Genomic DNA, 14,885 nt, shown 5'->3' with positions numbered 1-14,885 from the left:
CTTTATTTTTGTGTTGCTGAAAAAATATATCCAAAGAGCTCCCTTCTTTGGGCATTAGCCTACATGACACTTACAGGAAACTCACTTATTCTTATGGAAATGTGCATAAATTAAAACATTTTTTTTTTTTTAAAAAACTGAAGTAAGCAGTAATATACAGTCTAATTTGATAAACCTATGAAAATTAATCAAATTATTTCACAGAAAAATTTCTCAGAGATAAATGGTACTTATATAAACCTCAAATACTAAAATTGCATTAATGATATTCTACAGTAGGACAGAAAATAACATCAACAGGATTGAGAAAGTAAGTAGCAGTCAGCGCTGCTATTAACCGATCACCACCTTGTCTGTAAAAGCAGACGTTTTGACAGTTTGTTGTTCTGCAGCATTCAGCTGTGTTAACACCACAAAAATGTCACAAACTTCCCAGGAGTGGGGGTTCCAGCAAATTTGTCTCTACAAAACCATATTTGGTAAAAACCACACCTCCAACACCTCATATCAAATGTCAAGCACAGGGAACACCTAATCTATAGGAGGCAAGGCAAGTTTATTTATATAGCACAATTCAAGGTGTTCAGCAAGGTGATTCAAAGTGCTTTACAGAGATATTTAAAAAATAAAAACAAATAAAAAGCACGATTTAAAATGGGAAAAAAGAAAGGAACAGTAGATAAAATCAGTAGTTAAAATGTAAGTTTTGAAATTTAAGCTTAAAAGTGTGGATTTGGTGCTTTATTCAAATGCAGCTGAGAATAGGTGAGTCTTCAACCTGGATTTAAATAAACTGAGTTTTTCAGCTGATCTGAGGTTTTCTGGGAGTTTGTTCCAGATGTATGGAGCATAAAAGCTGAATGCAGCTTCTCCGTGTCTGGTTCTGACTCTGGGAACTGATAAAAAACCAGATCCAGGAGGTCACTGATGAATTTTGGTCCTAAACCATTCAGAGCTTTATAGACCAGCATCAGAACTTTAAAGTCTATCCTCTGACGGACAGGCAGCCAGTGTAAAGACCTCAGAGCTGGACTGATGTGGTCCATTTTTTTTGGTCTTAGTGAGGACTCGAGCAGCAGAGTTCTGAATGAGTTGTAGTTTTCTGACTGTTTTTTTAGGTAGACCTGTAAAGATGCTGTTACAGTAATCAAGCCTACTAAAGATGAATGCATGGACTAGTTTTTCCAGGTCCTGTTGAGACATCAGATCTTTTATCCTTGAAATATTTTTGAGGTGATAGTAAGCTGATTTTGTTATTGTCTTAATGTGTTTTTCTAAGTTTAGGTCTGCATCCATCACTACACCCACATTTCTCTCCTGGTTGGTGGTTTTTAGGTGTATAGATTGAAGTTCTCTGGTGACCTGTAATCGTTTTTCTTTGGCTCCAAAGACTATTACTTCAGTTTTGTTTTTGTTTAGCTGGAGAAAATTGTGGCACAACCAGTCATTAATTTCCTCAATGCATTTACCAAGAGCCTATACAGGGCGGTCTCTCGGTCTCCTGGTGACATTGTGATATATATTTGTGTATCATCTGCATAGCTGTGATAGTTTATTTTGTTGTTCTTTATAATCTGTGCCAGTGGGAGCATGTAAATGTTAAACAGAAGGGGTCCCAAGATGGAACCTTGGGGGACTACACATGTGATACTTGTCTGCTCAGATGTGAAGTTACCTATTGATACAAAGTATTTCCTGCTTTCTAAGTATGTTTTGAACCAGTTTAGTACAGTTCCTGAAAGACCTGCCCAGTTCTCCAGTCGTTTGAGTAATATGTTGTGGTCAACTGTATCAAATGCTGCACTGAAATCCAGTAAAACTAAAACAGACATTTTTCCACTGTCTGTATTCAGACATATGTCATTAAACACTTTGGTCAGAGCAGTTTCAGTGCTGTGGTTCTGTCTAAAACCTGACTGGAAGGCATCATAGCAGTTATTCTGTGTTAAGAAGTAATTAAGGTGTTGAGAAACTGCTGAGTAATCTAGTGTCAAATGTGAGGCAATCTCACAGCTAAACCTTGGCCTAAAATAGGGCATGCACATGTCAATGAGTCCAAGCACAGAAGCAAATTTGCAATGGAATGGCCCATTAAAGTCTAGATCTCAGCCCATCTGAAATCTTGTGAAGGGTCGTTAAAAGACCCTTAACAAGTGAAGGGTCGTTAAAAGACCCTTAACAAGTGTGTGAAAATCTCAATGACCTAAAGCAATGCTGTAAAACGGGGCAAGTCATATAGAAAATGCTTATAACAAGCTACTGCTGCCAAAGACACAAGTTAATCTTTTTTTTCATAAAGTCCTATTAAAACTTTCTTTTTCATATGACTGTATGTACATAGTTTTAAACTACAAGTTATTCTAGTAGCCATACGACAAATTGGATGTAAGCAAAAATTTATCTAGGCTTATAGAAGAAGCATTCACACACATGCAGAGGAATAAAATGACAATGTATCTTTTAGGATTTATGAACGTCAGACCTCTTAATCCTTAGCTGTTAGCTGTATATAACAATCTCATACTCGTGACTGCTGCTGATACAAGAATGCCTCTGTATATTTTTAGAGGGATATTTCCACCATCAGGCGAAGGGACAGCTTGAGTTTTTTCCGACCTGCAACACGTCACCTGCAAAGTAAAAGGAAAAAAAGCAGTTTATTTATCAGTTTACTTGTCAGTTATTAGTAGGTCAGGTAATAGTACTGTTGATAAACTGAAATGTACTTTAAACCCGGTAGGCCATATACAGCTCTGTAAATTACGACACCGAGCTATGGAGTCCAGTTACAGGGTGTGTCAAGGCCAGACCCAGAAACAGCATGGGGACAGCTGCTATACTGTTAAGTAAACCGTGACAGGGGATGTAGTTCAGCACTCCCCTGACACTGTTTTCAATGACAAGGTGGAGAAAAAAATTATTTTTGTACAATGAAATGTTGTAACAAGTTTTCTGTGTGCAAAAGCAAGTTCAATAAAACTTCTCTTGCTACTTTCAATTACTCACATTCATAGAAACACAAGTGTGAATGGTGGCCTGTCTCTCTGTCTCTTGAGAGATGCACAGCTGGGACAGGCCAAGCCCAAGTGCTGCTCTGAACTGGATAAGCAGAAGTGAGTGAATGGATGGATGCTTTAGCAAAGTTTAAGGGCAGTGACTGAAAGTATTATCTGGTAAATATCTTCGTCAGCTTGATCAGAAATTACTTGATCAGTGGTGCAGGACATGTTAACAAAGCTGGTAAATAATTATATATTAAATATCTTTTTTCTTTCTTTAAAAAAAAATTTAACTCGAGTTATTTTCAAAATGTTTCAAAATTGAGCACAGTCACAGTAAAAACACAAATTACAAAAGGAAGCATATGTTGCCTTTGTACACATTTTCCCATGGGAAATTGTATTAAGTGCAATTAACCCAAAATGCTGCAGCAAGAGTACTGACAGAGACTAGAAAGATCCTGCTCCTCACATACAAGGTCTTAAATAATCAGGCCCCATCTTATCTTAATGACCTTGTAGTACCATATTACCTCATTAGAGCACTTCACTCTCGCACTGCAGGCTTACTTGTTGTTCCTAGAGTATTTAAAAGTAGAATGGGAGGCAGAGCCTTCAGTTTTTACAGGCCCCTCTTCTGTGGAACCAGCTTCCAGTTAAAAGTAGAGACAGACACTATCTCTACTTTTAAGATTAGGCTTAAAACTTTCCTTTTTGCTAAAGCATATAGTGAGCCTGGTTCTGCCAGAGGTTTCTTCTTGTAAAAAGGGAGTTTTTCCTTCCCACTGTCGCCAAAGTGCTTGCTCATAGGGGATCGTATTTTTCTCTGTATGTATTATTGTAGGGTCTACCTTACAACATAAAGTGCCTTGAGGCGACTGTTGTTTTGATTTGGCGCTATGTAAATAAAACTGAATTGGAAATTGAATTGAATTTTAAAGCAAAAGGACCCCTAAAAGCTTCTTAAGCTCAGATAACTCCATGTGCTGAACTTGTCATTAACCCACTATTGATCATGTGTGTCGCCACATGAGCCAAGGTGTGAAAAATGATCATTAACATCATCACAGCTGAGGGGTGAAACCTCTGAGATATTGCTCTATCCCATCATATGTTTTAAGAGATTTCTTTACATGTGTATTCCTTTTATTTCCTTTCAACCTCATAGGGAACGTTTATGCTCCAGTGGGTGGTAGGTCTCCTAGGTGACCTACTCTTTGACCTACAATACACACTCCAATGGGAATCAAATAGGTATCTATTTTTCTTGGTGAACTTGATGTTTTCATCCACTCAGCTCATGTGTTCATGAAATCTCTACCTCTTGTGTTTTGATTTTTAACCAAGTGTCATCTTGAATAAACCAGTAGGTGTTTCTTCATTTGAGCCTCTTCTTTAAAGATGTTGACCTTTGAGTGACACAACCCTTGTTGTATTTCAAATATGTGATGGTAAGGCAGAGGTCTAACAGGGAGTAAATCGGATCGGGGTGAGGCTCTTACAACTACTATGACCTGGATTACTGAGAACCTACGCAGACATTTCACAACTTTTTATAATTTCCTGTCTGTTTAAAGGTTGCGTTTCATGTTTTAAAGTAAGAATGTATTATGAAGTACTTGGATGAGATAAAATGGGACAATTTTCAGTAGATTCACCACACATGAGATTTAAGCTACTAGTACGTTTATAATAACTGTTGTATTTGCAAAAATGTACAATTTTAGTTCATCTTAAACTTTGTAGAGGACAAATACCTGGGCATATTCGGCATGGTATCAGCTCACTACTTTAACAGAGTACTAAGAATGTTTTAAATTATGAAAACACACTGTCCTTCATGACAACGATGAATTATATATGAGGTATTTGCCAGTTAGTTAGTTAGTGAGCAATTAATTACACATGAGAAACTGAGACTCTTGTGAAGAGGCACAACAATAAGCTGAAGTAAGTTCTGTCTGTTCCCTTCTTATATCCTCCTATAAGACTATGAGAAACAATCCCAGTTTCCCATGTGGTTCTGAGGAAAAATTACTTTCCCACCACTGCTCTAAAATTTATTTTATGAAAAGAAAAAAAAAAAAACTATCATAAAAATGGTGTAACTGGACCACTTTATTTTTGCCATTATTTTATTTTTGCCATATTTTTGCCATTATGTTTCAGCTACTTTGAATCATCTTATCATTACTGTCGTATTTGTTTACATAACCGTAACAGTGTACCATACATTTAATATAGGTTCACCAAGTACACTTAAGCTACTCGCTGAAGCTTTTACTTTGGAAGGTCATGGCGGAAATCACGTGTTTACATCGGCTTGCTTGACGCAACGGCTTTAAATGGGAATACCCTCGATCCGCTGTGGAGTCTCCTTTAAAAAATCTTACCGCGTCACTGGGATGCGGATCCGGGAGCCGGACACCTAGCCGACCATCCCCGCTTATATATGCCCTCCACCGGTAGGCCGTTTTCCTCTCTGTGTTATTTTTCTTCTTCTTTTATTTTTAACGTGTGTCACATTTAAATGGTTACATTAGCCTTTTATTCTGCTCCGTTCATGCAATGACCGGCTTATGACTTTCAGAGGTAACCTCTCATACAGAAATAGTTCGCCGGGGTTAAAATTAGATAGCTTAGTGTGTAAATGTGTGCTATTAATAACGCAGTGGCTGCTGGGGAGATCAGGCTTGTGCTCACTTGGCACATGTGTGCACCAAAGCTGTAGGTTGCATGTCATTTTTAGTTCCTGGAGGCAGCCTGCATAACATGCGTAACACTTACATGTTACGCATGTTATGCAAATATTACCAATCGATCAAGTCAGGTCTTGTTGTTGTTTCTGTATGCACCCAATGCCCTCTGTCGCAGTAACAGGTACAGCAAGATTGCAGTACTGGTTTAATTACATGCTTGTAAAATCAGCCTGGCCTTCTAGGGCGTATTCGTTATCCATCACACTCCTGTTATGTTGGTTTCCAGGAACACCAATTATGTTCCTGGGTCAATGTTTACTCATCCAAAAGTGTCAGAAACACTGGAATTGATTATTTTACAATTTTCTTTTATAATTTTGATTTTTTTTGTTTTGTTTTCTGTAGTGATGCAGATGACATGTGACATCTTAAGAGACGATGAAGAATGAAATGATTTGATAAGTCAAATCATTTCTTTTCTCTGATCTGCCACTTTTAATGTTTCCTACCTTGGCGGGAAAATGCTCACGTGAATTTAATAATGGCTCATTTTCACACACACACGCCTGACAAGTGCAATGCGTCCCACTGTTAACACCTTTGCTTTTCGTTTCTGCTATGAGGTGTCTAAAGATTAATTGCCATATCTGCAAATATGACATATTTATGTCAAGTTTTAAAACTTGGCATGAAAACTAAAAGGAGGTTACAGGAAAAAAAATTGTTAAAGCTTTACATTTTTCAAAATATACACTCCTGTTCATCTTCAATTCAGAGGAATCATAGCTCTTTTCATAAAAACGTCTACATTTCACAGTAACTACTCCAGTAGATTTAACATCCCACCAAACGTCTGTGACATAATCAGCCCTCTCTTCGCTGGAGTTACAACAGGCCTGTAAAAGGGGAAGCCTTGTGCTATATATCAGCGATGTAAACAAGAGACTGGCACTGCTGGAAGATGTGGCCTCTAAGTTTAAATAAAGGATTTTAAAAGGACTGAAGGCATGTCTGTGTGGAAAGAGATTTAGATAAAGAGTTTAACAATTTGCCCTTCTTTGGGGTTGTTGTTGTTTTTGTTTTTTTCATTTCTTTCATTAATTGTAATGAACATCCTGTTTATGAGGTACTTTTGTTTCATTTAAACTCCCTTCCTTTACTCTTGTAAACACACATTTCCCCTTCAGCTCATAGCCTCATTAAGAGTCTTAATGCATGTTGTTGTTTTCCTCGCCTGGTCTGGTGCTTCAGTTTAATTTAACCCTGAACTCTCTGTGATTTAAACTCTGATTGACGGCTTTTTTGGCTTCTCGCCATTAAAGTTTTACACCAGGATGCTATAAAACAGTGTGCTTCAGAGTCTGCTGTCCTTGACGGTGAGAAAAAAAGGGCTCTCTGTTTCATTCCTTCCACCTCTGCTTTTTTTTCTCCTCCTCAGAAAGAAATCACTCACCAAAGATGACAGCTCCGTTAACGCCTGCCGCACCACAGGATCAACGCTTTTTGGTGTTGTTTGACTTCGACGAGACCATCATTTGCGAAAGCAGCGACGATGCTTTGGTGCGTGCTCTGCCAGACAAAGAGCTCCCTGCCTGGCTGAAAAACAGTTACAGGGAGGGGCACTACAATGAACACACGCAGAAGATTTTGGCCTACATGGCTGAGCAGGGCGTCTCTAAAGACTCCATTCATTCAGCAGTGGAGAAGATCCCACCAAATCAAGGCCTCATGAATCTCTTCCAGTATCTGCAGAGCCACCAGCAGGACTTTGAGCTTGTGGTGGTCTCCGATGCCAACATGTATTTTATTGAAACCTGGCTTAGGCATGCTGGGGTGCGTGACCTTTTCAGAAAGATTTTCACAAACCCGTCCAGTTTTAATGCGGCTGGTCAGCTTGTGCTCCTCTCTTTCCACTCGCACTCATGCCCCCGTTGTCCTGATAACATGTGCAAGCAGGTGATCCTTCGGGAGTATTTGGCGGAGCGGCAGAAGGAGCGTGGCGGCGTTCCCTTTCAGAGGGTCTTCTATATTGGAGATGGGGCCAATGACGTCTGCCCTTGTATGGCTTTGGGGCCCCGGGACACGGCTTTCCCCAGGAAAGACTTTCCAATGCACAGGCTGCTAAAGGAGTTTCAGCAGTCTGCCAAGTTCAAAACAAAGATTGTACCTTGGGTCAGTGGCGAAGACATAGTAGACTGCCTGAAGAAAATAGTGGAGGAGAAATGAGAACTGCATGTCTGTACTTGTGAAAGAAGGTCTGTAAGAGGGGAACAAGTGCAATAAAGGTGCGCCAACACTAGTAAACTTGGCAGGCAGGTTATGCATGATTTTGGCCGAGCAACAACCAGACCATCCTACAGATGTAGGATTTATTTTATTTTTATTCTTCAACTTTGTGAAATCTTAATTGAAAATGATCAAATGTGGTAGTAAGAGGTTCTAAATAGCAGATTCCTTTTTGTACCAGGCCAGGTGTTTCCCCTTGTTTCCACTCTCCATGCTACGATAAGCTAGCCAGCAAACGGTTAACTCATAGTGCTAATGGTTTTTAAATATAATGTTTGACAAGACACTTAAACTGCTGTAATTCTAGCCTCATGCAAAAGGCTATTTCATCCCAATTACTCTGGTATTAAACATGTATGCCGCATTGTAACTCGCGTGGTATTAAAATTCAGTTAGCTAGCAATAGCAAGGATATTTGATCAATAATAGATATGCAGTATTCATTATGTACTTTGTTCTCCTTATCAAGTCTGATAAATGGGAGAGAACATCGTAACCAAATTGTCATGCGTGCACTGAAGTTGCCGTTTATGAAGCAACCATCCCCTTCAGTACACGTGTAGTTTACATTTTTGAGCAATGCGAACTCTGATGGTTTGCTTCTCCTCTTAACTGTATGAGATTTCACTCATGGGGAGATTTAAACTTTTTCTCTTTTGTCACGCTTCCTTTAAAAACACTCCATCTACGTCCACATAAGTAGAGCCAGGTGCTATGAAACTTTCTGGGACATAAGACCATGTTGTGTAGCCAAGAACAAGGTCAGAAAAGATAAGAGATAAGATGACATACGCCAGTACCTGTGCACTCCCCACCTCCCATTACTGATACTTAATCTGGGCTTGATTGCACAACAGTAATTTACACCAGGCATGCCATAGACACACAGCTGCTGGTCGGCCTAACGTTATTCCCTGTCCCTCTGAAACAATGGAAAAAAGCCAAATGCACAGTACCAATTTTAGAAGGGTTAATGTAATGGAATCATACCATATTAAAAACTTCTAGTGGTTATTTTTACTGATAAGATGTTTTCATTTTGGGTCAGGATAAAGAAGTTCTTCTTTATATTTGAATGCTTTCCCAGTTGATGATGATTTTCAGTATATCTGCATAATTACCTCAGCATGTAAATTCATTTCTTCCTCACTAAACTTGCAACAGGGGAAAAATATATACTTAGTATTGTTTGGTATTGATTATGAAGAGTTAATTAATGCATTGAAGGGTATTCTTTTCTTCATTTTTTGTTTACAGCAATACTTTACATCTGTTAAGTCTTGAATCCCTTGTGAGACTGGTTTCAGCATTAGAAAAGCTAATATTGAACTATGTTAGGTTAATGCTGTCTGTCTTTACCAAGATGAATTTGATACTCAAGAGTTCTGTTTCCTGGTTGAATAAAGTCCATGTTTGTAAAGGGAAAAGTGGGTGCTAATGAAAAGAAGTAAAACGGTAAAGTAGTGTGTGTAACTGGTGACATTTTTTTAGCCTTAACAGATGACAAATTGTTGTGTAAGTGCTGGAAATTTACTTTAAGGGGTGTTTTTTAATTTCTCAGGGAAGGGAGACCTAAACGAGCAACATCATATAGCAGCATTTGTTTATTTTGTACTGTTGAATTTCAACCAAACAAATTTTACTTGTGAACTTTTATAGATGTTCATGAGTCTGACTCTGAAATTCACTGAGCTCTAAACCTAATTCTTATCCAATGCTGTGTTACAAATATGCTGTGGGCGTTCCTCTGTATCGTACTGTAATTGTAGAGATCATGGTTTAAGACTGTAAAAACATTAGTTTACTTTAAATCTGTGTACCTGTAAAACTAAAATAGACTTTGGTGCAATAACTAAATGCTCTATACAGAGAGGTTATACTGGATGAAAAACTTGACTTATGATATTTTTATGTGTGTTACTCAACCACAGATCACTTCAATATTGCGATTTTTAGACAACCATGCTTATATTACAACAATGGGGGAGAAAGAAAAGGTCTTGGTTTTCGATTTTGCGGTTTGTTGTATATTCATTACATCAAAAGTTCTATTATGCGTGTAATGTATCATATTAACAGGAATATAAAGCCATTACCTGACAATGTGTTTTTGTTGTCTGGTTTATATCTGTGACACAAAATCAACACCCCGTAAAGATGAGTTCTAATTTTTAACAGCACATGCAAAAACACCACAGAGCTTGAGCACAGCAAATCTTTTTACAGTATAAAAAATATACTGGAGAAAATAACACAGTTATAATTCATCTTAAGCTGAAATGGCCTTTTAGAAGAAGTATAGTTTCAGTTGGGGTTTGTATACCAGTCAGCAACTGCAATCATGATATCAGTGTTAGTGTTTTTCTTAGTTCAACAAATTGCCTTTTCCTAGTCAGGATGTGATGAAACCATGAACGATCTCCTCAAGGTCATTGATAGAAACCCATGCTTTAAATTTAGGTAGAAGTCTTGACTGACAAGATAACTTTAACGACTGGTTTGATTTTTAAGTTAAGTTTAAGAAAAGAATCAAAACCAAGCTGAAGTTTAAGGCTTTTGAGGAAAGGCTTGTCAAACAAACCGGTTAGGGATTAAAGTGAAATATGGGTATTGAAACCCGGTTCTTGTTGAGAAACAGGGCAACTTGCAATACTTGCAAAGTAGATATTTCCTTTAAGGGAGGAAACACTACGAATATGCAAAAGCATTTGCTCACAAAACACGTGATAACCTTAAATGAATGTCATGTTTTTAATTCCGCTCCGGACTCGTGAATCTCAACCCAGCAGCAGCGGTAACGTTTGTACGTCCTCTGCCGTTAATGCGGCAGGTAAATAATCAACTAACAGTGCATATTATGTTAGCACGATCTGCCTTATTACAAAACCTGCCATTACTGTGCATTTAGGTGACCATGATGAGAGAGACAGACAGAGTCTGGCTCAGATGCTGGCAGTTCTCACTGCAGTCTACCAGTAGCGTCTCCTTTCAGGCCAGGATAGACGAATGTCACCGAGCAGTGACTAAGTTTATAGTAAAAGGCTTGCACCTATTTGCCACAGTAGATGCCCCGATTTTCAGGAAGTGAATGTGTTTAATTGTAGGCAGGAACATTACTGGATATTCTTGTGTAATTGCTACAGAATAATTTATGTTATACTTTGTTATTGCTACAGAAGAATATTTATTTTATTATTTTACATTTACAATTTTTTTTCCTGGGGACCCTGTGACACCCCATTGAAGAGCCGTAGGCTGTGGATCTCTTAAGATCTCACTGTTGGGTTTGTAAGGCCATGTTACTCCTAAATTTCTATCTTGTTCAAAGAGAAGATATAAAACAAAGTTCTAAGCTATTCGACCTTAGTGTTCTCCTTTTTTAAAAAGAATCGATAAGAGAATCGATAAAGAATCAAATCGTTAAAGAGAATCGAAATTGGAATCGGAATCGTGAAAATCTTATCAATACCCATCCCTAGCCCTAACCAAAAACAGGAGGAGGGAGGTTAAGTACACAAGTGATTGTACTAAAGATTATTAGACTCCAGTTCCTCTAAAGAGCCATTCCTATTTAATACGTAGATGTAAAAATTATTTAAACATTATAATCAGCTGACCACTGATATTCAAAAATATTAACTAAAACATTAATAAAATTCTAAACTAAAATCTAAACCTAAAAGTTTATTTTATAGCTGCTAATAGTTGTAGCAGTCTCTGAAGCCTCTTCCAGTTAAAAGGGATTTTTCCTCCCCACTGTCACCAACTGCTTGCTTATAGAGGATGATCAGATTCGTGTTTATCTCTAATTATGTAGGATCTTTATGTTACAGTTTATAAAGGGGAACATTTGTGACTTGGCACTATACAAATTTAAAGGAACTGAACCGGATAGTGTTTTATGGAGAAAAAAGGAACATCTTGTTCCCACCTGTAAGTTAAAATTTCTGATTATATAGAGCATCTTCAAAACCAAAGCTTTTGTGTGTTGTTCCCGGTCTGCAGTGGTGAGAATCTATTAAAAGTTGTCTCACTCAACAGACAGGAAAACCAGAATGCACTACGGGAAGAAGGCAAGATGCTTTGTTGGGAAGCCTTGGATCCTTGCATCCATGTGGATGTTACTTTGACACGTACCACCTACCTAACCTCTGTGTTGCAGACCATGTACACCCTTTCATGGAAATGGTATTCTCTGATGGCCGTGGCCTCTTTCAACAGGATAATGCAAAATAAGGCACATGGTCGTAAGGTTGTGCCTGATCAATTGAACTTGGACTTTATAATTTGGATCCTTGTTGGAAGAGAGCATCAAGCCAAGAAAAATACTTTAACAAAAGACTGTTTTGTCCACAGCTGTTCCCAAATAAGGATACATTTCAAAATTAAATTATGCTGTGAGAAAAACTAAATTTCTTGAAAATATTGAATTTAGATTAAGTCAAGATTGCATTTACAAAGAGAAGATTTTATTTTCCTTTTCCTTTTTTTTTTTTTTAGCAACCAGAACAGTAAAGTCTGGTTTTAGTTTGGGGTGGTACGAGTCTGTAATTGTTACTTGTTGATGTTGTTGGTTTGAAGTTTATGTTTAGGGAGAGATGACGTCAAGGCTTCGTTGACGAAATTAAAAGATGAGGGAGTGATGTGGGGGAGGAAACGGTGAGCATCTCAGAGGCACAGGAGATCTAATCTTCCTTCTCAAAGGAGATGATATGTTTATTTATCATGAGGTGCAAGAGGAGGAAAGAATAATACCACTTTTGTAGCAGAAGCACAAGACACAGAGATGAAATGCTAAAAAATTATTTGATTCGTTATTGTGTGTGAAAATGAGAAAAAGAAAACAGTTAAACAGCAAAGTTTCTGGGACATCTTTATAATAAAAGCACTATTTGGATAACGTGTTTATCCAGTTTAAAGGCTGTTGGGTTAATTAGTGTTTAGAAACTTTCTGAATCAAAGGAAACTCCTGTAAACCCAAGTGTGTGTGTTTGTGGCACATTCACTCAGCTTTTTACAGACAACATCAAACAATACTGTTGTATTGGATTTAACTCGTAGCGCATTAAATCCTTACTGAGGTTGATCATGTTACTGTATGCTACTGTACTATGAACTACACATCTTTTACAGTCAATTTGAGAAATACTGTACAGACAATGAAAATCCATGAGTCATTTTTTTGCCTGCGAAACTAAAAGAAATTATTAAGAATTTTTGAAATTAAACTTTTAGAAGTTTAAATAGTATAATTTAAACGATGTGTCCCAGCCTAAAGAAATTTTTACTTCTTCAGAAACAAGCAAGGGCTAAATGCTAACACCTCGGCTCTGCTAGAAAAGGGTGATTTGACTTTTTCTTGTCAAGGGCAGGTTCCCAGGATCACATATGAAAAGGCACCTTTTCACCAGAAGATGGCGCCAAGTTATTGTGTCGCTGTTAAATCAGCTCAGGAGTGCCCTCCAGTGTGAATGTGACTTTGGCAAGTCCTTACATTATCCCAATTATTTAAGCCAACACAGATTAATAAGAAAACAAAGTGACATCAATGGAAGCAGGGTTCCTCTGGCACAAACAGCAGTGCTGATGTGAATTCATGAAACATGGCTCACAGGATATGACAGTAAAGGCTCTAGGCTGCAGTGATGGAGATGGCGTATGAGGCGCTCCATGTCACCACGTTAGTTTAAGATGATGCTGAAGTCTGCCAAGTAATTCGTTGATTCAGCTCTCTTGCTTGTATGGCCTGTTTTGTTCATATTTAATCTGCTGTAACCTTGTTGCTGCCTTTTAACCAGTGCTTCTTCTCTTGTCTCTCTACGCTCCATTCTTCTTCTGTGGATGGACTTCTGTCAGATTAGATAAAGACGAGTCTGTGTGATCAATCTTTTTACCCACTCTCTTGGACATTGTTCTCCCCACATCTGATTTCTTCTCTCTGATTTATCCTGTCACTCCGTCCCTCGGGTGATTCCGTGTCATTGTTGTTGTCTACCGTCATATTTTCTGTTGTCAGTCCAGGACCCCGATGATAATGACACAACAAAAAGCTGACTGTACAGGACACTTGTAGCCCTCACTATCACTGCCTATATGTTGTTCTGCAGTTCCTTTTTCTGTATGATCTATCCATCACACTTTGAAAAACATGTCTGCCAGCTCTGGGCTTTTCCAACTCTCAGCACAAATGATCCTACCAGAATTGATTCTTCAATAGAGGTCATATTGAGCTGGTATTAAGGAGAGACGACATGTATTGTCTGTATAGTCAAATAAACAAAAGACAGCCTGTAGTCCAACCCCATTTTGGTTGACCTCCAGAGGTAAATAAATGGATAGAAAACACAATTAGCATCAGTTTGACGAGAATGATGACAAATCGTATTTGAGGATCTCAAACTGGTCAATGACAACCTCCTGTTGTAGCTCCATACATCAGCTGATACAGCCCTTCCTCCCACCAGTAAGAGATGACACTCAACTGTTGAAGTGCTTTAAACGGCCAGTGCTGCCAGATGATTGCGTTTATGGATAACCTCATTGATTGTTCTCCATTCAATTACTCCCTCAGAGGTGAGAGATAACTCAGTTAAGAGGCTCCGGCCTTGTAAGAGGTCACTCTGAATTAGGATGTGAGCTTTCTATGCCAAAGTGCTATCAGGCAGATTTGACTTGTAAGCATTTTGACTGCTCTGCGTTTGATTCTTCTAGTGATAGTTTAAGAGAACACTGGGAGCCAAAAAGTCATGCTAATAGCGTTAGGCGGTGGCCCTCCCTAAAAAGAAAGTTAGCAACAGAAAGAAATGGAAAGGAGTGGGAACTGTGGGCCATCTGAGCTGACGTTTATCTAACGTCCTTGAGATGAGCTGTAGAGATAAAAACAAGAGTCCTTCATTGCAGA

At 38.4% G+C, this 14,885-nt stretch overlaps 1 protein-coding gene across 2 annotated transcripts; it reads left to right on the top strand.

The window, feature by feature from the left end:
- The first annotated feature begins 5,336 nt into the window (after positions 1-5,336).
- Positions 5,337-10,091, top strand: LOC146381576 (putative phosphatase phospho1). Of its 2 annotated transcripts, none has more exons than XM_084937647.1 (2): positions 5,337-5,464; positions 7,137-10,091. In XM_084937647.1, the coding sequence occupies exons 1-2, from the start codon at positions 5,452-5,454 to the stop codon at positions 7,922-7,924; spliced, it is 801 nt and encodes a 266-aa protein (XP_084793773.1). In that variant the 5' UTR covers positions 5,337-5,451; the 3' UTR covers positions 7,925-10,091. The 2 variants fall into 2 exon arrangements, with proteins under 2 accessions (XP_084793773.1, XP_084793774.1); XM_084937648.1 differs by lacking the exon at positions 5,337-5,464 and adding an exon at positions 5,472-5,591.
- Positions 10,092-14,885: the final 4,794 nt, after the last annotated feature.

This window comes from Perissodus microlepis, chromosome 8 (assembly GCF_051167445.1).
Source record: "Perissodus microlepis isolate ML-2025 ecotype Zambia chromosome 8, ASM5116744v1, whole genome shotgun sequence".
Lineage (NCBI taxonomy): Eukaryota > Metazoa > Chordata > Actinopteri > Cichliformes > Cichlidae > Perissodus > Perissodus microlepis.
This window is presented reverse-complemented; position numbering and strand designations above follow the sequence as displayed.